We start from the raw sequence: 24,490 nt of genomic DNA, 5'->3' as shown, positions 1-24,490 counted from the left end.
TAATTTAATTTGAGAAAATAATTAATCATCAAAGTTTTTGATCATAAAATGAATACAATAAAATTAAAATAATGAATTGGTAAAAGATTATAGAACTAAACCTGACAAAAACATAGTTCATAATACAACATTTTAAAAATTTTGTACTTTACAAGATTTCGCATGATTATTCTAACAAGACCATTTAAATAGACTTCCAGCAGCTCTTTTCAAATCTATTCACATTTTTAAAGAGAATTATCTTCCAACTGTTTCAAAACAGTTATTTCTAGTTATTCCATCACACTTATTCCAAGTATTCATTCCTTAGTATATATTATATGAGTATTTCTGAACTAAATATATGTCAAAAAGATAATCATACACAGCGATACTAGTTACAGAACAAAATGTGACTTGCTATAAGGCGGGCTTAGAAACATCTCTGAAACATTCTTACTAAATCAGCATTCACTAAAAATTGTATTTTCCATAAAAATAGTAGTTTTCAGTGATTAATTAAACCAAGTAAACAATTATTTATAATATTTGTAAACAATATTATTTAAAAACAATTACTTTCATACTTTAATTCTTTAATTCATTAATACTTTAATTCTTGTGGTCATTTGTAGTGACTAGTGAGTGTGCTGTTTTCCTTTTTGATGTCAACTGATAACATCAGTTGAAGACCATGCTAATATCGCATATTATCAATTGTATTAATTTATTTTTTTATGGAAACAAGTTTGTTTTCACAAACAAGAGTGAGTGAGAGAGAGAGAGAGAGAGAGAGAGAGAGAGAGAGAGAGAGAGAGAGAGAGAGAGAGAGATTTACTTAGGTTTGGTTATAATTTATAAACTGATATCACTGTACTACAGTATTTTTTAATAATTCAGAACAGGAAGGGATATCCCAGACCAATCTTTCATTCTCCTGCAACAAGTATGCATCTCATTAAAAAAATCTATAAATATAAAATAAAAAACCAGTGCAATATCTGGCCTGTTTGATACTTTAAGAGAGTAGAAAATTTGACTAACAGAACATTAAACATCATTATTGGAAATTAGAACCAAATAAAACCAGTCCAAAAAAATTATAAACATTTTTTGTACCAGAATAAATAAATGCTACTGAATAAAAATGAATAAATACTTCAGAATTACTATTTCATACAATAAGAAACTCTACCAAAATAAAAACATAATATAATGTGGCTAATCTAAGGCACTATTAAATGGGAATCAATTATATTACCCAAACTGATTTTAAGATTATGCTTTTAAGATGTTGCTTGTGTAATCAACCTGTGATATAAAGGTATACTATGAAATAAAGCAAAAACCACCTACTTATCATACTTCTTGCCAATTACACTAGTCTTATTTGGAAAATTAACATTACCTCTTTAGGAATAGCAAGGTAGAGACGAAATTCTGGCGTAATATCTGGCAGCTTTAAATCTGGTATGAAACACCAATGTTTTGGAACATCTGCCATAAATAACTGATTGAAAGCACAGAATCCACAAGGTACACATGCTGGAAGACATACTAACCATAGTAACAGTTTTTGATAACGTCCAAACTCTCCAACTTGGGGAAGCAAATCATCAAGGTCCATACCATCCTAACAAACAGGAAATAAAATTAACCAAATAATTATGTGAATCCTAACACTCTATCAATATTTTTTCACACTGTTAATAATTTCTGAGTACTGTTTAAGGTGGTAAATTCCATCCGTTGAAACATAATGATTCCACAACGTTTGCAACATCTCAGGATGATACCAAAAAATTAAAAGCTTCATATAAGGAAATTGTCAATAAATTAAACAATATTAAACAAACCAGTTTCTATATATCACCAAAGTAAACACTGCATGCAGTTTCACTGCACATTGTTGGCATTCACTGGTTTATTAGTAGGCAATGATCAATTATTCAAAAAATATAAAAATAAGTGTAAAATTGAATAGGATAAAGTTGAAATAGACTAATTAAAATCTGATATTCATTTTCAGCTTATATTTAGCCTCAGATTATGTCTCCAGCAGTCATCAGCAAGCATAATAGGACTTCTCTGGCAGCAAGTATCCATCACTGATATATATATATATATATATGTACTTGTGAAAGTGTTCACTGTGCACATGATTTCCATCGCCAAAATTAGGTGGAAAAGAATTCAAATGTGAACGTATCATGTATATTTTCTAGAAAAATGACATCCCAATTTTTATCATTTTCACCACCAATTCATTTGGTATTGTACTTAGTTCTTGGCCTTCTTTTTGCCCAAGATGATTTAACAATATTATAAAATGGTATCTATGCTAATTTCTCAGATTTATAACCCGTGAAACAAGGATTCATAAAGTCTGAATCCTTCTTTAGCTTATCTATGGTCACACAAACACTCTTTGATTTTTACCTTATTGAACCTGGAAAACTTGTTGTTAAGGTGTAAGAAACCCCAAGGTTTCTTTGGGCTAACCATTACAATTCATTGCTTTGACATAATTTCTCATCAAAGTAAGTTTTGTGTAAAGATGGTGTAGATGCACATTCTTCAGATTCACAACAGCTTGAAAAACAACATTTTTCTGCCAGGCTAGGAGTGCTTCTCTCTTTGGCAAATCTTTTTTAATGTAGTGGTTTTTCCTGTTTCTATTGACCCACTCACATGAGAGACAATACTTTGAATAATCAAGCTCAACCCTAATAAAATAGCTATCATCTTTAGTTCACCACATATGTATGAAGAATAATACTCTTCCTATCATGTACATAAAAATTTTATATTGTCATACATATCCTTCATTTGTGCTGCATGAATTTATATATCCTCATTGATCATTGAAGGTTTCTCATTTCCATTGTGAAGGAGGACAGCTTTCAAACTCATTTTACAGGTATTTATAAACAATTTCCACTCCAAAAGTTTATCATAAAGAATTTATATCATTGCTCTACACTATATAATTTATAATTCATCATTAATATAAACATTGACTCACAAGTAAACAAAGTAAAGCATAAACTTTACAAGTGTTTAGTCTTTTTTTTTTCTGAATTTTTACGGGCATCTGCTAGGGTCATTAGCCCTCGTTACATTCTTTAAAAGAAATTAGTATCACCATCAGGATCGTCGTATGCAAGGGTGTAAAGGGCCCTTACATTTTATTTAAAAGCACAACCAACATAAAAAACATTAAGACACAACAACAAGACAAAACAACACTTACGGGGTGTAAAGGGCCCCGATATTAAAATTTGAGATAAGGTTCTCAAAAAGACCATGAAATTAAAAATACAACTTATCAATACCATTTCTTTCTTCTACCTGTCTCGTTAATAGTTTGTTTAAGCACCCTCGGGGCGACAAGAACTGCCGTGAAGCAGTACATTAGTCGCGCCAGGATGCTGTGCCAGTTGGCTCCTTATAAACAGGCTAAAGGCATCCATTGCGCTTACCCATAGCCTCGCACTCTCAGTTTACCCTTGAGGGTCCCCATGCCATCATTGGACACACCCCGACTCAGTGCTCTTGAATGCAGACGAGCCAGGATGGCCTAGGCAAGAGGGCTACCTCCCATCGCTGCACGTGCCATGCTTCGAGACTCCCATATACATAAAGAATTTCACTTAGAGATTCTTTAACACAGCTTTAAAAATTTTTCAACGTTTACAGACTTCTAAGAAGTCCACTGGCGTGTAAAAATGCAACTATCTTTTCTTCATTTCCATTATCCAGATCAGCAGTAATGTCACTTCTTAGAGGGAACCTCTTTCTGAGGTCCTCATATATTGTACACTCTTCTATTAGATGCTTAATTGTAAGTGTTTTATTGCAAACACCGCACATTGGTCTCTCTTCGCCGGTTAACAAATATGAATTAGTCAATCGCGTGTGACCGATTCTAAGTCTGGTCACAGCTACTTGTTCACGGCGAGTCAACTTAAAGTCGCTTTTCCATTTATATGGAGAAGTTTTCACTGTGTTTAATTTTGTATTTAAACTCCTCCAATCAGTATTCCATTTGTTTCTTACTATGTTCGTTAGACAGTTTTTAACATCTGCCACTCTTACAGGAAATGCATCCAAATCAACGCAGACAGTTGCCTTTCTGGCAGCTTCGTCTGCGCTTTCATTACCTGTAATATCAGCATGCCCTGGAGTCCATACAAATACGCATCGCTGTCCTCGTTGGTTTAGAACATACAAAATGGGCAGGATGTTTGAAATTAGGACATCCTTAATGTTTTTGTTTCGAATTGCAACAAGTGCACTTAGAGAATCGGAACATATTAGCACTCTCTCTTCGCAATAGTGTTCTGTGTAGCGAAGAGCTTGCTGAATGGCAGTAAGTTCTGCCGTATAAACACTGGCCATATCTGGCAGTTTCCAAGAATGGGCTTCTCCATTTACATATATGGAGCATCCAACACCATGTTCGGTTTTAGAACAGTCAGTATAAATTCTAATATATTCTTCATAACTACTGACGGTTGCCAAAAATTCCTCCTGTTGGATGATCACTGCTGGTTTCTTTTTTATTTCTCCCTGAGAGAGATCCAACCTTGTATTTACCGCTGGCAAGAGCCATGGCGGTATTTCTCTTGTGGAAATTGCTAGAGTCTCCGGAATGGCAATTTCGTATTTTCTTCTTAATTCGTGGTACCTAATTCCGGCTGGTCTGGAATAGGTAGCACGATGTTCGTATAATGCAGCTATAGGATGATAATTAAGAAGTTTGTTATTTATATGGACAGGAAAAGCCCATATATTTGCTGCGTATCTTAGCAAAAGGATCTCTCTTCTACAATGTAGTGGCAGTATTCCGGCTTCAGACATTACACTAGTCGCCGGACTTGTGCGGAAAGCGCCTGTTGCATATCTTATTCCGCTATTGTGAATAACGTCTAACTTTCTTAAATGCGACTTCCTAGCGGATGAATATACAATACATCCGTAATCGAGTTTCGATTGAACCAATGCCTTATACAATCTCAATAATATCTCTTTATCGGAGCCCAAATTAATGTTCGATAAACATTTAATAATGTTTAGGGCTTTTTGCATCTAACACTCAAGTCCTGTATGTGTAGTCCCCACATAAGGGATTTATCCAGTACTAGTCCTAAAAATCTCACGTTGTCTTTATATAGTATTGGATCATTGCCAGTTCTCAACATAGAACTTTGATGAGGAATTCTCTTCCTACAGAAGTGTACACAACACGTTTTTTCTGGTGAAAATTGGAATCCATTATTCCTCGCAACTTCATTTAGAACGTTGATCGCCCGTTGCAATTTGTACTTCACCATAGCAGTCTTGTTGCTGGCATACACAATTGCCAAATCATCAACATAGACACTTTTGCTGATTTCTACTGGAATGGCTAATATCAATTTATTAATGGCGATGGTAAACAAGGTACCGCTCAACGGCGAACCTTGAGGTATGCCATTTTCCAACATTCTTTCAGACGAATATTCATTGTTGACACATACTTGGAAGGTACGGTCATTCATATAGTTGCTGAGCAATACTGGAAGATTGCCACGAATGCCGCATTCATGTATCTGGAGCATTACTCCATGTCGCCAGGTCATATCGAAAGCCTTCTGAAGATCAAAGAAGATTCCGACACAATGTTTTCTTGTAATAAAGCTGTTATATATAATATTCTCTAAGTTGATCATTTGATCGGTGGTATAGAGTGGTATTGTCGAAAACCTGCTTGATATGGTGATATCAGGTTTTCTTTTTCTAAAACCCAGACGAGTCGATTATTAATCATTTTTTCGAGTATTTTTCCCATAGCGCACGTCAACGAGATAGGACGATAGCTATTGGGATCTGTTAAATTTTTATTTTTCTTTGGTACTGGAACAACATGAGCTTTTTCCCACTGCTGCGGGTACATTCCATCCCGCCATATTTGATTATACAGTTCTAATAGTCTGCGTTTTGCAGTGGTATTCAGCTGCCTGATCATATTATAATGGATTTCATCCGGACCAGCAGATGTGTTGCCTGCTTTCTCCAACGCTTTCATGAATTCTTCTATTTTAAATGGTACATTATATGAGTAATTATACTCAGTACGGAAATTTAGTAGACCTTCAAGTTCTTCTTTTTTCGCTTGAAAATCTTCGTAGTTAGCCGTTTTGCTGGCTTTCTCGAAGTGAATGGATAATAACTCTGCGATTTCATTTGAAGTGTCCTTAATTTCGTCTTCATCTTGAAGGCTAGTTATGGGTGCAACATTTTTACGCCCACAAATCGCCTTCACTTTCCTCCAAACAACTGATGCAGTAGTGGTTCTGTCGATGGATGACACGTATTGCTGCCAGGATCGTTTCTTCGAGTCTATCATGAGACGTTTTGCATACGCCCTGTATTTTTTAAAGGCAATAAGATTTTTTAGGGTAAGACGTTTCTTAAGGGCGTTATACGCTCTTTTCTTTCTTTTAATAGCTTCACTTATTACATCGTTCCACCATGGAACGGGTCGTTTCGTAAGTTTCCCAGATGTTTTGGGAATGAATCTCGATGCCGACTCAAGTATCGCATCTGTTATAGCGTCGAAATCGTCCTCGATAACTCCAGTTGTTTCAGGGAGTATCGTTATATCTGTGAAGCTCGTCCAATCTGCCTTTTCAAACAACCATCTTTTAGAGATGGGATATATTTTCCTTGTAACATCAGTTACAATTTGCACTGCGAAATGATCGCTTCCATGCAAATCGTCTAAAACATGGAAGCTGTACCTCGGTGCTATCGATCCGCTTATAAGTGCAAGATCTATATAGGACGTCGATCCATTTCTGGCAATGAAAAAGGTTCCTGACCCGTCGTTTAAAAGAATAAGTTCAGAATTCATCAGGAACCCTTCCAATTCTCTTCCGCGGGGATCTACTTGATCCAATCCCCAAAGAGAATTATGAGCATTAAAATCACCCACCAATAAGACAGGTGGGGGAAGCTCAGATACTAATCGCGCTATGTCATCCTCCTTCCAATCAAAATTCGGTAAGTATATGCTGCAAACAGTGACCTGAAGCGGACGCTGCTTGTAGGTTTTTTATTTAGAACAACCGCTTCGGCGGTAGCTCTGGTCGATGTTAATATGGCTACTCCACCTCTAACTCTAACATTTGGCAGTTGATCTCGCCGAAATATGTCATATCATTTTAATTTAAAATTTTCATTTCGGCTGAAATGTGTTTCTTGCAGACATATACAAATCGGGTCTACATCATATACCAAGCGTTGGAGCTCATGGATGTTTGAAGAACATCCATTGATGTTCCATTGTACAATCGACTCGCTAATTTTAAATTAAATTATAGTCCGGGTTTGCCTTTCGGCCATCCTTTTTTTCTCTTTTTCTCCATACTGCGAACAGCATCGTGTTCGCGGAGAACTTCGTCACCCGTATAGCTTCCAGTCTCCAAATCGGAGACAACAGAAGCCGCCGAGGACGACGGGCATGGATCGGCGCCGGTTTCAGGCGCCGATTGAGAGGCGGCAACCTGGCCAACCCCCGACACGGGAGCAGCACCGGTCACCGCCTGTGGAAGGGGGGGACACTCGCCCCCCTTGTGTGGATATTTGTGGCCTCTGTGGTTTAGAGGCCACCTCAGTTGCGGGAGGCTTGGCAGCCTCCATAACACACTCTTTCTTCTTATCCTGAAGGATCCCGCTGAGACGGACTTGACATTCTGGTTTGGCGTCCGTTTTCTTCTCTACAGGAGCAACTTTCATTTTTATAGATTTATCTTCAGCAGGTTGTACCACTATCTTTGGCTTAACAAATTCTTTGCTGCTGAAAGGCTTCATCTTGTTTTCGATGAACCTTTCAATCATGTTAGCCAAAGTAGGCGCAAGTTTGTTTATAATTTGTGTCTCATCTACAGCAATTGGAGCAGGAGTAGGAACAGGAACAGGGTTTTGCAGGGTCTTTACTTCCTGCACAGCTACCTCGTCTTTGTATACAGGACAGTTCCGGGATCTACAGGAATGCTGTCCTTTGCAGTTGATACAAGTAGGAGGCTCCTTACGTGGCTCTCCTTTTGTATTTCGTCACCGCACACGCATATTTGCGGTCTCTCACACCTAACAGCGGTGTAGTCAAAGCGTTGGCACTTAAAACATCGCATTTGCGGGACAAATGCTCGCACGTCTAATCGGTGTATGCCCGCTCTTATCTTCTCCGGCAAAGTTGGCCGGTGTAAAGTAAGAACATGAGAGGCTGAAGGTAGGACTTCGCCATTCCTTCTCATGTTCAATCTCCGACACTCTAATACTCCTTGCGGTGCTAATTCTTCCACAATTTCCTGCTCCGTGCAGTTAAGAAGATCCCGACAGACCACAACACCCCTTGAGGTGTTGAGCGTGCCGTGGGGATCGACGCGTACAGCAAAATCTCCTATCTTTTGGAGCCCTAGGTTCTTCTGAGACTGTGCATCAATCACAGTCTCCACATGAAGTCCATTAAAGGTTTTTCTTATTTCTTTCACAGGGCCTCCAGCGCATTTAGTTATTTCCCGAGCAATGAGAAAAGGACTCACTCTCGAGAAATTACCATCCTCCTTTATAATAACCAGATACTTAGGCTTTGGAATATTACTATTCTTGAAAAAGGCTTTTTGTAAGCTTTTTTTAGCTTCACCTTCAATTTTCTTAAACTCCACACTCTTTCTCCGTTTTGCCTCAGGCGAAACGACTGGTTCTAAACGAGGGTGTTTTCGTGAACCCTCTGCCACGTTTGGTTGTTCAGCTTGCATGAACGTTTGATCCCTTCTGTAGTAAGGCTAGCCGCCGGGGTACACCCCCATTCCAGGGCTACCAACCCTGGAGGTCCGTTCCGGTACTCCGGTGGAACCAGCATATGTCTTAGCAGAGAGCGGATGCGCAGTCTCTGCACTGATTCCAAGGCCCCTACACACCGAGGTTTTCAGGGTTTCCATGCCCCGAAAAACATGGGCACCTTAACTACATGCTTGCCATCGCGGGGGCATGAGGACAACGAAAGGCCTCCGTTGTACCTGCAAATAACTTCGACCGTGGCCGCCACATCGCCAGCTCTAATGGTGGTATCAATCCATGTCCTTAATCGTTAATAAAGTCGTACCTGCAGGTGGCCGCGAAACCCAGTCCTTAAACTCGGCCTGTAGATGTAATTCGCCCGAAAATGAACATTACCGAGAACAATACTCGGAACACCGTTAGCCAGCTATATGTAATGTACGTAAGTAAAGCTGTTGTGTTCCGGACGTGGGGATTATCTACCTCAGGGCGTGTTTAGTCTTAAAAGAGAAAATAATCACGTTAACATTTTCAGTTTTTAAGAGTACAATTACAAAAAAAAAAACTAAAGCTCTTAGGACAAATTTTGAACTCATATTTGAATTCAGCATAAAAAAATACATAAGAATAAACTAAAATTATCTGCGTATGAAAAATCTTAAAAAGACCAATCTAATAAAAAGTAAAGAAAATCAATCACACATTAATATTAATTGATTTTCCAACACACTTCACCTGAATTGCTTTCAAGACAACCAACACGGATGAATTGTTCCTATTTCATCACAGGTTTAAACTCAAGGACTGCTTTTCATTAAAAAATTTATCTTGAAAAAAATATTATTTAAGTTACAATGTAAATAATTGAGAACTTTGATGCTATTAATCAAAATCCCTCTGATTATAACTGGCATTCTTTTTCACCTTTAACTCTCCACTTCCACACTTCATGTGCTGTGACTATGGTGTGAAGGTGTGTGAAGTCATCATAGTAAATCAGTCGATTTCGAAGTCAAGAGTTCTAGGGTTCAAATCCTAGTAAAGGCAGTTACTTTATATGGATTTGAATACTAGATCATGGATACCTGTGTTCTTTTGGTGGTTGGGTTTCAATTAACCACACATCTCAGGAAAGGTCAACCTGAGACTACAAAACTACACACACTTCATTTACATTCATACATATTATCCTCATTCATTTTCTGAAGTAATACCTTATGGTGGTTCCGGAGGCTAAACAAGAAAAAAGAAAGAGAGTCATATTTATACATAAGAAGAAATCAGTTTATTATTAATATCAAGAACGTGAATTTGATGAAATTGAGGTTCTGATAAATAATTGTATGGTTTCTTAAAAAAATTATCTGTAATTTTAGTTTTTAAATCTTTTCTATTTTAATCAAAGGGTTCAGGAGTGATGAAAAAATTCTACCTCACCCTATTGTACCACAGTGACAGTTGAAGTAGTACAAAATTTGAAATATGAGGGATAAAACCTCAAGATGGAGGACGTAACTCATTAACATACTTTTTTTAAACAACCACAACATTGACCAGGACATTTTTAATTTTGAAATTTTAAATCCAAATTTCTTAAGATGTTAGTCAAGTCCTTTTGAACAATGAAAAGTGATAACATTAGTTGCTTATTACAATCCATTATGGACTGAAAACATATTTCAGACTTAATAGAGAAAAATAATAGTTTAGAATTTGCTAAACTTCTAATTTTTACAATATTCTAGTTGCACAAACTGTTAATGAAAACATTACATAATACTGATTCTAATATCATCCCAAAATATTTTCTTCATGCTCGTAATAGGCACAAGCCATTAACACTCTATTTTTAGTTATCTATTATTTAATAAATTATTAAAAAGACAGAAACTTCTTGAACATTTTTAAAACTCAATATGAGATGGATATCATAATTTTAACTGTTCAACCAATTAAATGCTTTTCCTTCACTATTACATTGCTGATAGTTTGCAAAAGCATTTTATTAGAAATTTGTGAAACATCTATAGGAGCCTCGGATAACTTGCAAAGGGCAATGGTGTTTGGCTCCCAGCATGAGTGAGTGAAAATATTGTTTTGAAACAACATGACTCAAGAGGTGGTTCTTTTTTTAATGATTACACCATGAATTCTAACAAGAACAAACTGATAAAGTTTTTAATCACATGCTGCTTTTGAGTTAGACTTTCTGGATATACATAAACACTGACAAAAATTAAAAATATGTATTGCAGATTTTCCTGTTAAAGATTAAGGAATACATAAATATGAAAACAACTATGTAGTAACACTATATACTTCCCCGACGGGGAGTCTTATTCTTTAAGACTTTGGGGGTTGGCGTCCCCACGGGCCTAGCCTCTGCAGCTATTCTTCCCACTATACAGTGAGCTGCAGAACATTTTACATCATACACATATACTACACCATGAACACTACATAAATTACAACATATACACTTACAAAATTACAGAACAACATCCTACACTGATATTTCTTACATTAACACTCGGTGGTGTTGCGACATCTTACGAAACACAACCGTAACCCAAGGTGGGAACAAATCGTGCCGATGGGTGAATGGCTCTACATAGCGAGTCTCGAACGATGTCCTCTGGGCACAAAGGCGAACCCAGTTGTACTTAGCTCTAGCTCCAGTACGCGTGCTCTCTGCTGGAGTGGTCCATTTTTCGCCGGTACTCGTGGGATCAAAATTTGTGTTCCTATATTAATTTCCAAGATGGTTGGTGGTCCATCTGAAAAAACCACCAAATTAAGTCTTGTGAAGAGACCTCGATCAGCTTTGTCTGACGAGGATAAAAGTCCTACCGAAGAGAACTGCAAATCTTTAGACTTGAACTCTAAAAATATTAGATTCGTTGTTTTCCGAAATAGTCAGGAAGGTGGCTCCCTCCAAAAAGTTTTACCTTTCTTAATAAACAAAACTGCAACTGGTACAAGTGGCTCCCCGAAGAACATCAGTTAATTACGTGACGGATCGATTCTCATCAAAACATTCAACGACGAACAGAGTCGATCTCTTACGTCTCCGTAATATGGGTGGTATAAATATAAGTGCAGAAAGCCACAAAACTTTAAATACGAGCCGGGGTGTAATTTTTTGTCGAGACCTTTTAGATATAGATATCACTGAAATAGTTGACGAGCTTTACCACCAAGATGTTGTTGAAGTGAAACGTATTATGAAACGGCAGAACGGAACAGAAGAACCGACACCGTCTCTTATACTAACATTCAATCTCCCTGTTCCACCAGAAAAGATTAAAGTGGGTTACCTCTCGGTTCGGGTACGACCATTCATACCCAACCAACGGCGATGTTTCAGATGCCAAGGTTTTGGTCACACTACAACATCTTGCACGAAAACTGAGATCTGTGCTCGATGTGCTAAAGAAGGTCACAATGACACTAACTGCGAAGAAAGTGAAAAATGTGCAAACTGCAGTGGTCCACATACAGTCCGCTCCCGAGATTGCCCAACTTTTAAAGAAGAAAAGGCAATTCTCAAAATCTGTACGGAGCAAAAACTATCTTTCCCGGCCGCACGAAGAGAATACAAAAAGTTAAATAATTCACGGAACCTGGTTAAACCAGATGTATCTTTTGCTACCGCTACATCGAAACAAACTCTTACAAACGTTAATAATCAGCAGTGCGGATCCTGCAATGAACTTAAAAAACTTGTTCAGATGCTTTCTGATCAAGTAGCTTCACTTACAGCCACTATCTCAGAGCTGACAATGATGAATAAAAAGTCTTTCGTCGCAGTTAGTGAATCCAACAGTGTGATATATACGAAAGTTCCTGTTCCCAAAGTCGTACCGGCACGAGTAGCGACTATCACAGCTGGCAGAAAGCCACCTAATAAGCTCCCCGTAAAGGGAACCCACATAACCACCCCCTCTGGGATGTTAACTGCAGCATCCCATTCAAATAAATCTCCTCCACCATCACCTCATATACTGGAGGATATGGTTGAAGAACCACCCGACCCTAGGGCATCGGAGTTCTTTAAAATAAAAAATACAAAAAAGAAAAACCGAATCACGTACAGCTAATTTTTATATAATTTCCGAAATTTAATTATTTTATTTTTTTATTTATTTTTTTACACTTATGAACATTATTCAGTGGAATGTTAGAGGTATTCGGTCCCGCATTGAAGATTATAGATTAGAGTACTAGCGCACGCACATGATCCACTAATCATGTGTTTCCAAGAAACTCACCTTCTACAACATGACCCAATTACACTCAGAGGATACTTCTGTGAGAGATACGACTGTCTAGTAGACAGTAGGGAGAGTGGTGGAGTAGCGATTTTCATGAAGAATGGGGTGTCAGCTACAAGAATTCAACTAACCACTGTCATTCCTGCTATTGCAGTAAAGGTCTCTATTCCCTTCAAATTGCATATCTGCAATCTGTATCTCTCACCGAACACTGAGTTCAGTGCTTTAGATCTCTCAAATCTCCTCACGCAAATACCATCTCCATCGTTAATAGTAGGAGACTTCAATGCCCATCATATTTCCTGGGGCTCAACCTTCTGCTCCACTCGAGGAAATATGATAAACAGATTGAGACAAGACTTTGACCTTTGCCTACTGAATAATGGATCACACACATTCATGTCCTTATCATCTGGTTCTGTATCTAACCTTGATCTCTCCATATGCTCACCGAATGTGCTCCCTCATTTTAATTGGTCTGTTTGTGATGACTTTCACGGCAGTGATCATAGACCAATTATTATTGGTTTCGGTGTAGACTGCGAGATTAAAAGAAGGCCACGGAGATGGATTGTTGAAAAGGCAGATTGGAACGGATACCATAAAGCATTCCAATCTCAGTATGACGATGGAGCGAACATCCTCGACCAATATTCCTCTTTTACGTCCACGATACTTGAGAATGCCAACAGATATATCCCACAAACATCGGGTAATCCTAGACGTCCTTTCGTTCCATGGTGGAACGATGATTGCAAAAATGCTATTAGGAATCGACGGCAGGCACTACGCAAATTTAATCGTAGTCCTACAGCAGAACATCTAAATTTATACCGCAGGGCTAGAGCGGTGTGCCGTCGGGTATTCTTGAACGCTAAGAGGAATTCATGGACGAAATACGTGACCACTATCTCACGCACTACTCCCACGTCTACTGTATGGAAGAAAATTCGTGCAATTTTCGGATCACCGAAACAATCTATTCTCGGTCTTATTGATCAAGGAGAACTCCTTTCATCACCTTCGGCAGTGGCAAATAGTCTAGCAAAATCTTTCCGCTCGGTGTCTCTCACCTCATCATATAATAACGATTTTCAATGGTACAAGATACAAATAGAAGTATTATCGTTAAACATTGGTGATTCGGTTGGTGAATTAAACACTCCATTCGTATTTAAGGAATTGTTACATGCACTTAAAAACTCACAGGACACTTCCCCTGGACCGGACAACATTCGCCTTTCCATACTTTCACACCTTCCTAATTCGGCACTACAACAACTTTTGAATATTTTCAACGGTTTATTCTCCGAACAAGTCTTCCCACCCGGCTGGTCAGAAGCATTTATTATACTAGTACTAAAACCTGGTAAAGACAAAACCAACCCCTCAAGCTACCGCCCTATTTCATTAACAAGCGTTTTGTGTAAAATAATGGAGAGAATGGTGAACCGCAGGCTTACATGGTACTTGGAGAAACATGGCTTTCTATCGCCAGAACAGTGTGGTTTCCGACAAGGACGATCTTCCATTGACCATCTAGTGTCACTAGAAACAGCCATACAAAACGCTTTCCTCAATCGCCAGCACCTCGTCGCTATCTTCTTCGATATAAAAAAGACGTATGACAGCCTGGCGACGTGGTATTCTTAACACTCTCAAAGAATGGGGAATCAAGGGCAATATGCTTGCTTTTATCCGGGGATTCTTAAATCACCGAATGGCTCGTGTTCGTGTGGATGATTCGCTCTCAGATAGTGTCACCTTGGAGAATGGAGTGTCTCAAGGTAGTGTATTAAATGCCACCTTATTTTCTGTAGCCATAAACAGTATTACCAAATGTGTGCAGGCTCCTGTCTCATGTTCTCTATTTACTGACGATTTTGCTATTTACACTGCAAGCCGTTCAACACCCACAGCAGAGAGACTACTGCAGAACACTATATCTCACCTTGAAGTTTGGTCCAGGATTACTGGTTTCACATTTTCAGCCAAAAAAACAAATTGTGGAGTTTTTTCTAAGCTACGAAACCCTTATATTCCGCAAGTTTTTCTGAACGGAGAGATTATTACTATCTCTACTTACGTCAAGTTTTTAGGTTTATTTTTTGATAGCCGTCTTCCTTGGGTCAAACATTTAAAAGAATTGAAAGCAAAATGTTCCAAACTTCTAGATATGATGCGAGTCCTTACTAACACCAACTGGGGAGCCGATAGGTCATGTATGATACGTTTCTACTATTCCTTTGTTCGCTCCCGTTTAGATTATGGCTGTGTCGCCTACTCTTCAGCTCGTCAAACCGTGCCTAAAATGCTGGATAGTGTACATCATGCTTTCCTTCGGCTTGCCACAGGCGCGTTTAGATCAAGTCCTGTCGCAAGCTAACTTGTAGACTGTGGTGAACCATCACTTTGGGATAGACGAGACCAGCTTTTATTATCTTATTTTGCTCGTCTCAGAGGATAGCCAAATCACCCGGCTCTTGACTCAGTCTTTAGAAATCCTAATCTAGGAAAGTATGAGGACCATCCACGTCGTACTGCACCTGTAGGTGTCCGTATCCGGCGTCTGCTGCAGCATATAAATGTTGACACACCGTCATTCTTTCCTACGTATCCTTGCTCATATCCTCCGTGGAGAATAAACCTTATAAATTTTACTTTTGACCTTACGACATACAATAAACACACAACACTACCTATTGTCTTCCAGAAAATGTTTCAGTGTGTTCTCTCCAAGATGAAACCAGACGCGGTTGTATACACTGATGGATCGAAACAAAACGATACAGTTGGCTGTGCATTTGTTGTCAATGAAAGAACTTATATGTTTGGTCTACCCGGTATTACGAGTGTGTTTACCGCTGAACTATACGCTATAAATAAGGCTCTAAACATCATTAACCCTAAATATAGAAAAATTCTTATTTGCAGTGACTCGTGTAGTGCTCTCCAAGCCTTAAAAAACTTTTATTCCAAACATCCTATCGTCATTGAAATTTATAACGCAATCGCTGAGTTGAATAATCGCAACATAGAAGTAAGTTTTTGCTGGGTCCCTAGCCACGTAGGGATTCCAGGTAATGTACATGCAGATTCCGCTGCCAAAGAAGCATGTAACCAGCCTCCTTTCAACACCCGAGTTGCTACTTCTGATTTTATTAACTATGTAAAACAATCACTAAAATCAAGGTGGCAAGGCGACTGGACGGCTACCGTTGATAATAAACTCCGTCAGATTAAAGATTCTGTGTTACCATGGGACTCCTCATACAGAAATTCCCGGCGTGAGGAAGTAGTTCTCTGTCGATTGCGGATAGGACACACGAGGGTCACACACGAGTACCTGTTGAGAAGAGGACAAGCACCACTATGCGCACGATGCAACAGCCGCGTGACTGTGCGCCACATACTAATGGACTGCATATGTTATGCGGCATTGCGTCGTAAATTTAAACTACCCAGAAACATCTGTGGTATCTTGTGTAATAATAAAGAGGTTTTAAACCGGATGTTTCTGTTTTTGCGTAGTATAGGGTTAATACAAAAAATTTAACATAACATAAAAATTTAATTATTTTAGTCCTATGAATTGTATTTGTTATCCGAGCAGCGAGCCTTTTACACTCCCTATCGGAATTTGTCAAATTTTATATATATATATATATATATATATATATATATATATATATATTCATATTTATTTTTTATGTTTTACAAATTCGTCTGTGATATTATAAGATTTTTGTGATATTAGTTGTAAGACTTTAAACATAATAGTTTTAAGTTTTATCTCCTTTTTTAGTTTTAAGTTTTATTTATTTTTAATATGTTAGTTTTTAACGTAGTTTTAAGTTACATGTTAGTGTTTTTGCTATCCGAGAATGGACCTTTTACACCTGTGATAGTAGTTTTAAGTTTTAATTTTATCTAACAGCTTTAATTACTTTTATTTATTCATTTATTAATAATAATAAAATAAAAAACAAAATAAAAATCCGGGCGATTATAAAAACGTTCAACCGTTTTTCGCCCTAAAAAAAAAAAAAAAAAAAACACTATATACTATATAGTAAAGTAAGTTGCACATGCATATAGTGCATTAATAACTTTGTATATGTTTTTCAGTTATGAAGTACTGTCTAAGGGAATGCTACAATCATGAAAAAGTTTTAAACTGAAAAATTTTTTAACTTTGATTTAAATCATCTTGGAACTTTTTTCTTTGTGCTTAGTTATGTGTTTCAGTAACATATACATAATAGGTTATATTGTATTGCATGATTAAAGAGCACCAAAATCATAAATTTATTTTTAATGAGAGTCTATGTTTATACATTATGTGGTGTTCACTATACTTTTAGTGACTTCAGTGACCATTTCCTTCATTAACTTGGCATAGAATAATTATTTTTGAATGCCATTTTTAGGACTGGTGTATATCTCAAGTTAAGTTATCCAAATTTTGGTTAGGGCACAATCTTATACATACAAGTAATCTGTATTTATTAAAATGTGTAATAAAAATGACTGCCTCAGAGTCAGAGATGCCCAACTTTGAAAATTGAAAGTAAGATTTTATTTTTTAAATATCTCAAGATATTTGATTTTGTTGGTGCCTGATATGATTAACATTGTAAAAGTGTCCAGAGTAGTTGTTCTCATGTGAGGAACACTGGGAAACCACAGATTAAAATTCTTGTAAGAGCAAGAAATAACATAAAGGTAGTGAGTGAGATTCAGGATAAAGACACTTTCTTTTTCCTGTTTAGCGTCCAGTAATTACTGTTCAGATATTACTTCAGAGGATGATATGTATAAGTGTAAATGAAGTGTAGTCTTGTACAGACTCAGTTCGACCATTCTTGAGATGTGTGGTTAATTGAAACCCAACCACCAAAGAACACTGGTATCCTTGATCTAGTATTCAAATCCGCATAAAAATAACTGACTTTACTAGGACTTGAACACTGGAACTCTCAACTTCCAAATCAGCTGATTTGGGAAGAGCATTCATCACTAGACCAACCTGGTGGATTGGGATAAAGATACTGGAAGAAGATTTGTTTGCTGAATTAGTAGTTGGTAATGCTAACAGTGATACGGATGTTGATCACAATTATGATCCAAACTTAATTAAAATGAATTCTTCAGGAATCACTTATTATTATATTATTTTCAATTTTGTTAATTTTTATGATCTAATTTAAAGAAATTTAAGCAAAATGACAGTCACTCAGTTATCCTAGACTGAATAAAGAAATCAAAATCAGTTTTTGTGGAAATTCAAAAAGTGCATGAAGAATGGATATTACACTGGAAGCAAAACATGAGTAAAAATTATATTATAATAAATAATAATATAGTATTATTGTAATATAATAAAATATTTAACATATAATATAGTAATGATAGTAAAATAATATTAATAGCACTATTTTTTTTAAAAACTGAAAACATTAAAAGGTTTAATAGATACAATAGAGATAAACAATAACATAACAGTTAAGTAGATTAACATTTATTTTATGGATATAAATGATGGTGGTTTTAAGTGGTTAAAGACATTTAAAAGTTTTCTATAGCAACAAGTAATCAACACTTACCAAGCATCTCATAGTCATAAACTACATATCCAGCACTACATTTAACACACTCAAACATTATAAAATAAATATAAAACAAAGATATAAAAATGAACAATTATAATTCTAATCCAAACAAACTTTTCAACCATATTTTAAATATATTCCTACTTAAAAGAAATCATCAGCTAACACCAAGGTGAGTACAGCTCAACCAGCTGCTGAAAATAACCTCCAGTGTTATCTTTTAAAACCACTGGAACATTAATTTTGTAAATCATAATTTAAATTTGGTTTGATTTATCATTAAAAATGTTGACAGTTTTAATTAATTATCATCAACAACCATCATGAACAAAACATGTCAGTTTTTATAAATAATCTTATTAATTGAGAAACTAGTAAAGTACTATGATTTGAATATAAATAAGTGACTACATAATTAATTTACACGTACGAGGGTTATTTTTTTTTCAAGGTCCGATCGGTCGCAAAATAAAAACCCTTGCAAAAATTGGATGAACCTTTACGCATATGTGTTGCGCAGCGTCTCTAGTATGGCTTTCAATCACGCCACGTCACTTCGTTTAGTTCTGAACACGCAGCTAGCACGTAAACATGTCTACAACAATAGCATCTCCCGCCAAGTGTGAAGTGCATGCGGTAATTCGATTTTTCCGGCTGAGGGGTGTAATGCAGCTGAAATTCATCGACGAATGTGTGCGGTGAAACTTCAGTGAATGACAGCAAAGTGCGACAATGGTGCAGGAACTTTAAGCAGGACGTACAGATGTTCATGATGCAGGCGGTCAGAAAAGGAAGTGAGTGTAAACTAATGATCTTGTTGAGTGAGTGGATGAGGCAATTTGAGAAAATCGTCGGTTCACAATTTCTGTATTGAGTGTCCCAGGGAACTGTTTGGGGTTGTTTCTATTCTTTTTATTTATAAATCAACTTCTCTCTATTCAGTCAAGATGGTAAGATTTGCTGATATACTTCTGAACTGGTTAGTGATGGATGACTCATGGTTCAATATTCAACCTACTGATGGCTTAAAAACACATACATAACTAATCAGTTAGAAACTTCTAGCTGGACTGTACTGTAATAATGAAAAACTAACCTTATTAGATTCTGTGTAATCCCAAAAAATCTAAACACTGAATTCATGAAAATGTAATAATGCAAAATTTTTTTGGGTTCAGTGTTAGATGAAATTTAAATTCAAACTGACATATAGATGTAATAAATAGTAAACAATCCCCAGTTCACTTTGGTCTCAATGTATTATGGTGACATTATTAGAGCTATTTTTTTGTTACATAAATGCAGTTCAGTGACAAGGTAAAAAAGTGATTTCCTTACTTGTATCAAGTCATAAAATTAATACATTGATAATATAAATTAAAAAATATATAAAATTACATATAAAAATTCAAAATATTCAATATATTCTATAATTTCAAAAGATTAATATTAATGCAAACATGAATTATATAGCTGGCCAAGATGGGGTAATACTAGAAACACTTTTTTTAAAAAAAGAATACAGCTCCAATTTCTTTAAAAATCATTAATTTGGCCTTAATGAGAAATCATCTATTAAACTTTTTATGAAGGCACAAAATAATTTAGTGTACATAAGTTATTCATAATTTTGAACAAAATTTGTTACAAAATCTGCATCTCAATTTGGGACATAAGTGTTGTTGAATAATTGATTACAAATTAATTAGTCCTGATATATAATTCACTTATGCAAACATGTATAAAAAAAAATATATATATATGCACATATACTATAAAAGCATTATGATAGACATGGTGAAGGAAGACATTGCACCATTTTTTTACACATGAACATTGCAGTTTATAGTTATAGGCTTACCTCTAATGAAGTCATTTTTAATAAAATATAGTGCTTGTTAATAAGAAAAAAACTGAAGATACCAAAATAAATAAATTATGTCAGTACAGTGTGTATTTTATAAAATAATAAAACATACTATGAATATAAACATTTTTTAATATTATATCATGTGTAGCTCTGCCTACCAAACAGAAGATGGTATTACAAATCATCACTGTTAATTTACGAACAAAATGCATTATATAATGACTTCCTTTGAACCAGGCTTATGATAGCTGTAACTGATTCAAGAGATGACTTATGACAACCTGTCCACTATAAAAACTGTTGAGTTAGCAGCCATTCAGAAAAATCAAGCAAATTATTATAATTTTTTTTCTTTTCTACACTATTATAATTCATTAGATAAATTAGTCTAATATGAATTCATATTCTTACAGATACTATCCATCTCAATGATATCCTACAAACAATTATTAATCATAATCCTATTTATTCATCTTTTAGCTACAAAATTGTAATTCATGGGTATAAAAATATAAATGCTGCAAAAATATTATAGAAAAATCTTGATGTAAAAATGTCAAACTGCATTTAGCTAACATATTGTATAATAAATTAATTTTTATGGTTTTAAAAAATATTTTAGGACATTCTGATGTTATAAAAAGACTGTTTCATTAATTATGGTGTGACCAAGTAATGTAATTAAATTATTAATATTTAAACATTGAAAAGAGATGGTAATTAATTTTTAATCTGACAATAACTTAAAAACCATTAAGTTTTTTTTTTTAAAGTGATTACTCTTTAACTCAGGCATTATATATCATCTAATTTTTGCCGCAATCAGATCATATAAAAATGTGGCATAAAATAATGGTTGTAGATGATAACAGAAATCACTCTCAAAACTGGCATACTCTTTAAAATATGAAGATCCCATGCCAGGCTTTCTAGGAAAGTAGACTTATTTTGTTCAAAATTATGAATAACTTATGTACACTAAATTATTTCGTGCCTTCATAAAAAGTTTAATAGATGATTTCTCATTAAGGCCAAATTAATGATTTTTAAAGAAATTGGAGCTGTATTCTTTTTTTAAAAAAAGTGTTTCTAGTATTACCCCATCTTGGCCAGCTATATAATTCATGTTTGCATTAATATTAATCTTTTGAAATTATGGAATATATTGAATATTTTGAATTTTTATATGTAATTTTATATATTTTTTAATTTATATTATCAATGTATTTTATGACTTGATACAAGTAAGGAAAACACTTTTTTACCTTGTCACTGAACTGCATTTATGTAACAAAAAAATAGCTCTAATAATGTCACCATAATACATTGAGACCAAAGTGAACTGGGGATTGTTTACTATTTATTACATCTATATGTCAGTTTGAATTTAAATTTCATCTAACACTGAACCCAAAAAAATTTTGCATTATTACATTTTCATGAATTCAGTGTTTAGATTTTTTGGGATTACACAGAATCTAATAAGGTTAGTTTTTCATTATTACATTACAGTCCAGCTAGAAGTTTCTAACTGATTAGTTATGTATGTGTTTTTAAGCCATCAGTAGGTTGAATATTGAACCATGAGTCATCCATCACTAACCAGTGCAGAAGTATATCAGCAAATCTTACCGTCTTGACTGAATAGAGAGAAGTTGATTTATAAATATAAAGAATAGAAACAACCGCAAACAGTTCCCTGGGACCAACTTTAACAAACCCATTGGTGGATTCATTTCCAGGTAGGTTTACCTCCTGCATTCTTCATCAAGCTAAATATAATTCTGCACATCAGCATATTAAACCCACTAAGATGCAGATGATATTTAGCCCTTAAACCAACAACTCCATTCCCTCGCCAGAGATTGGCTATAGAATAAACACCACTTGTACCTCAGATGCCTTATATACACAACACCTACAATAAGGCTATAAAATGATAGTTTAAAATAACAAATTATTTATCCCTTTCTGTAAGAAACAATGCATTTCACTCGCATTGTATCACACATTGTATCCACTCAGTAAGGATACACCGTTGCATCACACAAATTAGAGGAAATAAAAGAATTGTGGTCCTACATTTTAAATATCATTAAATGCTTCTTTTTTTTTCAGATAAAGATAATTATTTATTTTAACAAAAAAACGTATCAGTCATTTGTTGGGTGAATCTCATCTTTTCACATGAAACACATTAATACAGACACTGCATCTCTTCTTCCATTGCCAATCATAGATTTCTTTCTTTCTTTCCATATTTAAGTATACATGTAAAGTCAGATAATTCTATGATCATAATTAGAAACTTGCATTTGCAAAGGTAATATTCTGTTTTTTAATCTAAGCTTCTCTTATATTAAAGTTTCACATTTCCAGTTCAGAAGTTATCAGTTCCTTAAAGGTTTATGAAAAGGCATTAAAAGCTAACCATTGTACAAAGATATTTCACATGGATTAGTTTGTCTTTAATACTATCCATCCTCTGGAAAGAACTCATTTCTCTCATATGTACTAGTGAAGATTTACTTTAGACTGAAACACATTCTGCCGGGATCTTTACTGGACTTTTAATGTTTACATAGCATAATTGAGGTATAAATCCTGTTCTGATGATGCATTCTTCTGCACCAAACAGCTCATGGAATGGAAGTACAGATTTTACAAATCACATTGGCAGAGGCAATCTATTTACCCTGCTAGTTTCTGAATATTATTTCTTGATTTAATGTGTATGATTCATTATAAGATTTTTTAAAAACTTAAGCATTTTGAAAAAATCCAAGTATTTTGAGAATCCTATACATCAATTTTTGTCCCTTAGTCTGTAACTGACTGACATTAGCTCTTTCTAATTTAGGTGAAAAGTTATTATAATAATAATTTTGACTGATGTGAAATATTCTTTCACCACTTAGAACTGACTGTCTTCAACAAATCATCATCCGTGCAAATGAGAATCAATGTGCTGAGAGATCAGTATAATTAGCATTACAAAATGTTTGTAATTCTTTCTCAAGAATGTCTGTCGCAAAGGAGTAGTTAAACAAATTGGTGGCAGCATGGATAATAATAGCACTGTCTGATAATTTTTGCCTGATGTTTACACAATTCCTACTGAACATTTCATCAAGGTGGTTGCAAAACAAATTATTGATGAATTAAAATACTTGGTAAGATGAGATCGGCTTGGCTGATAGCAAAAGGTCTTTTATCCGACGGTGTCATAAGCTGCATAAAGTTAAAAATGTTCCTATACTATTTTGCCTAGGAAATATGGCTTTATGAAAGCCATTCTAGATGGCAGCAATGGTAATTATTCACTGATATCATTTAAAAGCTTTGATAAAAATGTAAAACATGCACAGAAATATTCTTAACATGTTGGATGCTATGGATTACCATTGTCATCTGTATTAGCTTTACCAAGTGGCTTGGACTGCCATTGTAGTTCTTGTTATTGAACATATATTTGTTGGGATGCCATCATTTGTAAAATGTGGTCTAATATTTACAGTAATTCACTAACATTTGCATTATTAGTAGCATGCTGCAGTTTCACTGTATCTTTTATGAAACCTTTTTGACAATTTTTTTCATTTTGCTTTGTGGTATTTCCATTTATCATTATAATTTTTTTTTGGTCTTCAGTCATTTGACTAGTTTGATGCAGCTCTCCAAGATTCCCTATCTAGTGCTAATCATTTCACTTCAGTATACCCCTATACTCCTACATCCTTAATTTGTTTTACATATTCCAAACGTTGCCTGCTTGCACAATTTTTTCCTTCTACCCATCCCTCCAATATTAAAGTAACTATTCCAGGATGTCTTAATATGTGGCCTATAAGTCTCTCTATTCTTTTAACTATATTTTTCCAAATGCTTCTTTCTTCATCAATTTTTCGCAACACCTCTTCATTTGTCAC

At 35.4% G+C, this 24,490-nt stretch overlaps 1 protein-coding gene across 3 annotated transcripts in view; it reads right to left on the bottom strand.

The window, feature by feature from the left end:
• The window catches only part of CarT (Carcinine transporter), a 121,144-nt gene that overhangs the window by 58,387 nt on the left and 38,267 nt on the right, over positions 1 to 24,490 (bottom strand). For 2 of the 3 annotated variants that reach the window (XM_075356203.1, XM_075356204.1), the window contains exon 2: positions 1,388 to 1,612. The exons of the other annotated variant lie outside the window; for it this stretch is intronic. In XM_075356203.1, coding sequence (XP_075212318.1) covers positions 1,388 to 1,612 — 225 coding nt within the window. The remainder of the gene's footprint in view (positions 1 to 1,387; positions 1,613 to 24,490) is intronic. 3 annotated transcript variants of the gene reach the window in all.

Source organism: Lycorma delicatula, chromosome 2, assembly GCF_047948215.1.
Source record: "Lycorma delicatula isolate Av1 chromosome 2, ASM4794821v1, whole genome shotgun sequence".
Lineage (NCBI taxonomy): Eukaryota > Metazoa > Arthropoda > Insecta > Hemiptera > Fulgoridae > Lycorma > Lycorma delicatula.
Note: the sequence above shows the minus strand (reverse complement) of the source record. Positions and strands in the feature narration are given on the sequence as shown.